At 37.7% G+C, this 6,855-nt stretch overlaps 1 protein-coding gene across 1 annotated transcript; it reads right to left on the bottom strand.

Moving 5' to 3' along the window:
- Nucleotides 1–2,411: 2,411 nt before the first annotated feature.
- On the bottom strand, nt 2,412–6,183 carry LOC144639575 (glutamate-rich WD repeat-containing protein 1-like; the record flags this gene model as incomplete). The annotated part of the gene is made up of 4 exons (XM_078498861.1): nt 2,412–3,510; nt 5,196–5,397; nt 5,685–5,756; nt 6,059–6,183. Coding segments are annotated over 4 exons (504 nt in total), but the record flags the coding sequence as incomplete, so codon positions are not given.
- Nucleotides 6,184–6,855: the final 672 nt, after the last annotated feature.

Raw genomic sequence — 6,855 nt, 5'->3', positions numbered from 1 at the left:
AATACCTCACGGGTTGAAATTAGAATAACAATCAGCATAGAAAATTGCACGAAAACAAGCCCAAAGCACAGGCAGACCACACTATGTGTTCGTGGTTAATTATTGTTGTTGACAGACGAACAAAAGACATTTTGAAATCTATAAGGGCTACTGAAATAAAGCTTTAGAAATAAAATATCTAAACTACATTTCGCTCTAAATATCTCAATAAAGTTTAATGAAATGTTTATCGACTCATGTGTTGTAGTTTTTCGCCTACGCGGTCCGTTTTAAGCGCTTTTTTTAACTGATTTAGCCAGCCGAAGGCCGGTAAGAGAAGAAAGAGGAGACTTCTCTTAGAAGAAAGAGGAGACTTCTCGGCTAAATCAGTTAAAAAGCGCTTAAAACGGCCAGCGCAGGCGAAAAACTACAACACATGAGTCGATAAACATTTCATTAAACTTTATTGAGATATTTAGAGCTAAATGTAGTTTAGATATTTTATTTCTAAAGCTTGATTTCAGTAGCCCTTATAGATTTCAAAATGCCTTTTGTTCGTCTCATGTCAACAACAATAGTTAACCACGAACACATCCATGGATAGGGTGGTCTGCCTGTGCCCAAAGTTTTTGTTGCTTTTCGCGTGAGTTTCAATACATATTGTTATTATAATTTCAACCCGTGAGGTATTTGCAGCCTTTGACGTCATTTTCTCCCTGTTCGCAACCAAGCCTTGGAACAAGGTTGTTTAATGGCGGCCGTAAATTATCGGAAATAAACATTAAAATAAAACGACTTCTGATGTTCGTAATGAGTTGAAAATTGGCAAGGCGAGTAAGAATGTCTTATTGTACACGAAAATGTAAAAAAATGGAAATCCAAAATTTGATCATAGTGGCACTTTAAAGGGTTATTTATTTTGATTGAAGAAGTGTGTCAAAAGGTCTGTGTTAATGCTCAAAGCCACATTTAGTACATTGTATTTTCAGGAGAAAAGTGCAATTACCGGTATATCACTTTTTAATAATAAAACTGCAAAATAACTTTGGCATTTGAATCCCCATGTTGGTAATCTTCTCACATGCAGGTTTATTACAGTAAGTTATATCAAAGGTACCATCTTAAAAATCCTGCCAGTGGAGCGGTCCACGGGCAAGTGTGGGAAAATGTGTGCAAAAGAATTGGTTGTGGTTTCACTTCTGATTGGTTGAAAAAGTGGCACAAGTTTTTTTAACCAATCACTAAGCATATAGCAATGCAAAACCAAAGCAAACACAAATCACTTTTGATACTCAAGTGAAAACTACTTGACTGTACTTGTAACAAAACTATGAATATAATGTAATGTGTAGGGCAGTCTTTGTTGACATTATTTCTTTTGCACAAATTATTCTGACAGTGTTATCTTTGAAAAATGGATGGAGTGCAAGTACAAGAGGACTAGGTTAAATATTGAATGATATATTTCCTTTAAAAAAGTTGTGAATTGGACAGTGTACACTTTTCACTTTTATTAATATTTTGTTTATCAGGTAAATGTTTGATTAATAAGTTGATCAGGTAAAATGTAAGCAAAGATGTACATGTAGGCAAAGGTTGTCTTAAAAGTAATAGTCTTGATATTGAAGGTCAATGTTTTTTTAGGAAATAAAATTTACAGACAAAAAGGTCACTTGGAATGATGGCATTAAGCTTCAGTTTTGGAAATATAAAATTATGTAGGAAACTTAAGCAAAAACTGCAAACAAATAACATGAAATGCGCATGAAAACTGGAGCAATGCAAGTGCAAGAAAAGCTGGAAATCTTTTTTTCTTATGCTTGCCCTTATGCTTGTATTGTTCCATCGACAGTGTAAGCTGTGATATCATAAGGGCAACAGTCCATGAAGGTTCTTGGAAGCCCATAAATTATGAAATTATGACACAAGCATAAGCACTATCAGTGTTGATAAAAATTAAAGACTTCGCTTGGTGGCGAGGTGACCAGCATTCACCTACGTTTGCCACCTTGTGCTTTTACTTATTGCACATGTGAACACCCTTATGCTTATGCTATTTTTTCGTTCAGTCATTTTCCGAACGGAATGCATTCAAAAATAAACATTATCACTTATAAAGTGATGGAGCCGCATAGTTTTTAATGTACTTTGATACAATTGTTAGCTTGGTCTGTGTATGTTTCTGTGGCAAATCCTAAACTTTGGAAAGACAGGGTATGACTTAGTAACAATCTAAATAACCTGCGATCTGGCGTTCTTTTTTTTTTCGCGAAAAATAGAACGCCAGATCACAGGTTACAATCTAAATGACATTCTGCAGGGAGTGCAGAGCACGTGATTTAATTTATTGGATCACAACTTGTAAGTCACCTCAGTTCAGCAAGGGATGGCTGTTATTAGCCCTGACAATAAAAGAATTATAAATTTGAAAGTTGTGTGTTGTGAACTTGAAATATTTAATAAAATGCGAGACCCTGCCTTCTGCACAAAACGAGTTCGTGATATTAAAACAACACAGCATTCATGAGAATCTGTCTTTGTTTTACTTCCAATAGCATCCTTGACTTTGTTATTTACAAACAAGGTAGAGTGATTTTACTTCAACTGTGAAATAGTTACTACTCAAATAGATACTATTAGGCAACAATTCCATTGTTTTCTTTTGTTTTGTTTTGACTATTTAGCAATAACTGTTTGATTTGTTTCACGGGGTTATAATCACTCTACAACCAGCAGTTGTTGAAACATTGTTTTTTGTCTTGACTACAGAGCAGTTATTACACTGTAACTGAAGTAAAATCCTTATAGTTGACGTCATTTCATTCAGAATAAATTAATTAAGATACATCTATTTGTATAATGTCGGACATCAACTGAAGCTGTCTCTAATAAAATACGTTTCCACGGACCAGAGTGATTTTTTTCTGGACTGCAAAACTGTGTATTTTAACTTAAATTCTTCTTCTTTTCGCCCACCTTCATCCCTATCGCTTTTTTCCTCGCTCGCCCGCGTTTTTCGCTCTTACCCAACTACCGAGAGCCTGGAACAGGCTAGGATTTCAAGTGCTATCAAAACAAAGAGTGAGGTAAGAATTGTTTTAAAATCTTAAAAAATGTCCACAGTCGCTATACATTTACATGCAGAAATAGGGAAAATTGAGTTGATGGCCGTGGTAAGTCCCCCGAGATATAGCTAGTCAGCTTGTATCCAGCGAAGACAATGTAGAACTATACAAAGTTGCTCTTCCAACAGGAAATCATTTCCCGACCATAGAAGTGAAGTTTTGACAGTCTTCAGTATGAAAGACTTTTATTATGTAGTTCTTTCTCAAAAATTATCCTTGTCCGCAGCTGCAACAGTCAGCGAAGCACTGAGTGACATTCCCGGGACACCAAGATAACTTTTCGTCTGTAGAATTCACTCCACTATACACTTATTGTCTTGAAGATATTGAAGCCACTCTCAGCCGTGCTTATCAATACACCTGGAAGCTGGTGGTGCCAATGTACCTCTTTTATATCTTTCTGGCCCTGTTATGGTATCATGATAACAAGATCAAAATCAATATAACAAGCTCACGAGCAATGTCACGATATTTTAAGTCATTTTTCTCATTACTTTCAAATTAAAGAAAACCTTAAAATCATAGTTTTCTAACAAAAAAAAAAAAAAACAAAAAAAAAGAAGAAACGCGAAAATAACCAAGATGGTTTCAACTGACGAAGATTAAGACGGATTGCGAGCGACAAACTTGAAAAAATTAGCCAATTTTTTCAAGGCATGTTGTCCATGACGTAGCTCCTACACGGGACAACTTGCAACAACGATTTTTCGCGCAACAGTGTTGTCAACACGCCCGGGGGGGGGGGGTACTCCCTATAATGTCCTATACGGGGAGGCTCCGCCCGAAAGGGGTACCTTTTTCTGGCTCCAGGTATATGAAAGGGCATGGAATTCGAAGTCTGTCGTCTAGGTATTTAGAAGGGCCTTTAATTAAAGTATTTCGAACAGATGCAATTTATGGCTGTATTATTTTAATTTATTAAGCGCTACATGAAAATGATAAGAAAACGTCCTGTTTTAAGTCCATGCCACGTCTTTTAGGTATATGAAAGGGGTCTCTTTTTTCAGTTAAAGGTATACGAAATGGGTACAGTTTCTGTCAAAATGGTATATAAAAGGGTAAGGGGTTAGAACTCGGGGCGGAGCCTCCCCGATAAATTTTTTTTTAGTGCCCCCCCCCCCCCCCGGAGTCAACACGTTGCGAGTTTTGACTTGGGTTCAAAAACTCGCACAACGTGTTGCCGACGTGTTGTGCGAAAAATCGTCCCCGGTATCATGTTACACGGCGTTCGATTTTTCGCAATGAATGTTACGCAAAAAATCGTTGTTGCAAGTTATCCCGTGTAACATCGCCGGATACTTTGTTGCACTTTATGTTTTAGGTTTGTTCTTTTTTCATACATACGAGCTCACTAATATCCTAAATATCGATAAATAACTGTAAATCAAGTGGTCATTCATTGTTCTTGTTACATTTGCTAAGCGCTAAAGGAAGATAAATACTACTTGACGGAGCTTTTTCATTATGATGCACCTTACACTATTCAAAGCCCTCTATTTTCTTATAATTTATCTTCAAACGTTGAACGAGGAAAAAGAATCGAGAGGGAACTGGACAGAATGGGAGCAAGTGGGGGTGGGGCGGGGAGCAAGAAAAATAGAAGAGTCTAATAAATCTACTTCTTTCCAAAGATGTATTCCGTCTATTAGTTATTTCGCTCGCTATCCGAGAAACATCCCCGCCCCCACCCCCTTAGGCTTCACACTCCCGCTCACTTTGCTCCCTGAGTTTTGCGTTGACAAATAGAGAAGCTTTGAACAGTTTAAGCGCAATTCTAACCTGCGATCAGGCCGTTAGCGCAATTCATTCTGCGTTTTGCAAAATCAAAATCATCCTCAAATCAAGGTGAAAAATTGTCAAAGAAGTTATAATAACGGAAAAAGCACCATGGGTGGCTCGACGCGGAACAGATTCATACAGATTACGAAAGAACTTGAAAATTTTAATTTCGGTGAATATTTTTAAGGTGCTCCATCCATGACGGTACTTTTGAAAACCGTTCCAGCTGAAATTTTGTCAGGAAGTTGACATTGTTAACAACATGTACACCAAGCCTGTCTTTTCACAAACAAATTAATTTAACATCATTACCATGTGAATAAACAAAAGCTGTGGTGGAACATCCAGATGCCTTCCTTTCCCTTCTGCCGTGTCGTCTCTTTCCACTGCCAAGTCCCACAGCGTGACTTGATCATCTGATCCGGATGCCACAAACACTGAGCTGTCAGTTGGATGCCACTCAACTGACGTAATGGGACCTGTATGGTGCTTGAACACTGCTACTGCTACACCACTGATGAGACAGACAGACAGATAGACAATCAGACAGACACATCTGTTAGACACACACCCATACTTAAGAGATTTAACTTAGCGGCGAGCTGTACGCTTGTCACCCTGGCCAGTCTCCTAGCAATTTTCACTCAGACGGATGTAACTGGCAAAGAGAAGCTTAAAAAATTGTTTCTTTGATTTGGTTACGTTACTTACATAAACAAAACACTGCCAGTAATAATTGATATGTACTAAAGCATAGTTAGTAGATGGGAGAAACCATGTCTTGACTATCACCACAATTACCTTTGAAACTGCCGGAGATCCCAAACTTTTATAACACCATCGTCGCCTCCAGAAACAATGAAAGGTTCATTTCTGCAAAGAAAAATATACCAAATATAAGGTAAGCTAAATTGCGGATGTATAGGTCTGATGAGTGATGACGCAAAAACAAGTCTTTCGATTTTTTTCTTTGCCGAGATCGCAGTTGTGACAACAAGTGGCATTTTCTGAATTTCCTCGTTAAATAAGCAGAAAAAGTTAAACTACAAGAGTGCTATGGAAGTTTCACAGTTTGTTTCCATTATACGTCACATCCTTTAGAGTGAAGCACAGGCCCAGTCATTTACTCAATTGTTAGTAATTTCATACTAGTTAGTATGGTAATTCTATTAAACCTGTTCCAAGAGATCACATTCACATCAGCATCATGTGCCTGCGTGGTCAGCATGCAGGCTTTAGAAGGCTTCGCTCTTGCATCCCATATTCTTATTGTCTTGTCCACTGAACATGACGCAAATACCTGCAAGACGAGATAAAGACATTGCTATGAGTTATAAATAATGATGCAACTAATAAGGGCCCCTAAGTTACTCAGTATCTACACGCTGGGATTTCGGTGTAGGCATGTTTTCAATACGGAATAAATGAAAGCTAGGTTTGAACGATTTTTTCTAAAATAAACAAGATATCATGATTGGGCATCATGATTGGTTGAAACCGTTTACCCTAACTTTACTGCCAGGGCTCGAGACTAACTTTTTTGCTAACTAGCCAAGTGGCTAGTGACAGCTTTGATTTCACTAGCCAAAACTGATTTTCTACTAGCCACAATTTTTAAGCATAGTTCTCCTTTTAAGGGGGAGGGTAAATAAAATGTGCGATAATGTTGAAACCTTTAACCGTAAAATGTTCCAAAAATCTTCACGTTTTTTTTTTCCCTTAAAAAATTGGGCTTTGACGAGTTTGTTCTTCACTATAAAAATTGTACATGTACATGCGTTTTTGTCAACTAGAATTTTGTTTTTAGCTTCGCATTCTATAATGTCAACAGTCTACTTGCGGTTTCTTGCCACTAATGCCTGATTTTTCACTAGCCATTTTGGCTAGTGAAAGGCCAAAACCTACTAGCCAAAACTGCATTTTTACTAGCCTTTGGCTAGTTGGCTACCGTTAGTCTTGAGCCCTGACTGCA

The sequence above is a fragment of the Oculina patagonica genome, unplaced genomic scaffold (assembly GCF_052425735.1).
Source record: "Oculina patagonica isolate OP01 unplaced genomic scaffold, crgOcupat unplaced1075, whole genome shotgun sequence".
In the NCBI taxonomy this organism is placed as follows: domain Eukaryota; kingdom Metazoa; phylum Cnidaria; class Anthozoa; order Scleractinia; family Oculinidae; genus Oculina; species Oculina patagonica.
This window is presented reverse-complemented; position numbering and strand designations above follow the sequence as displayed.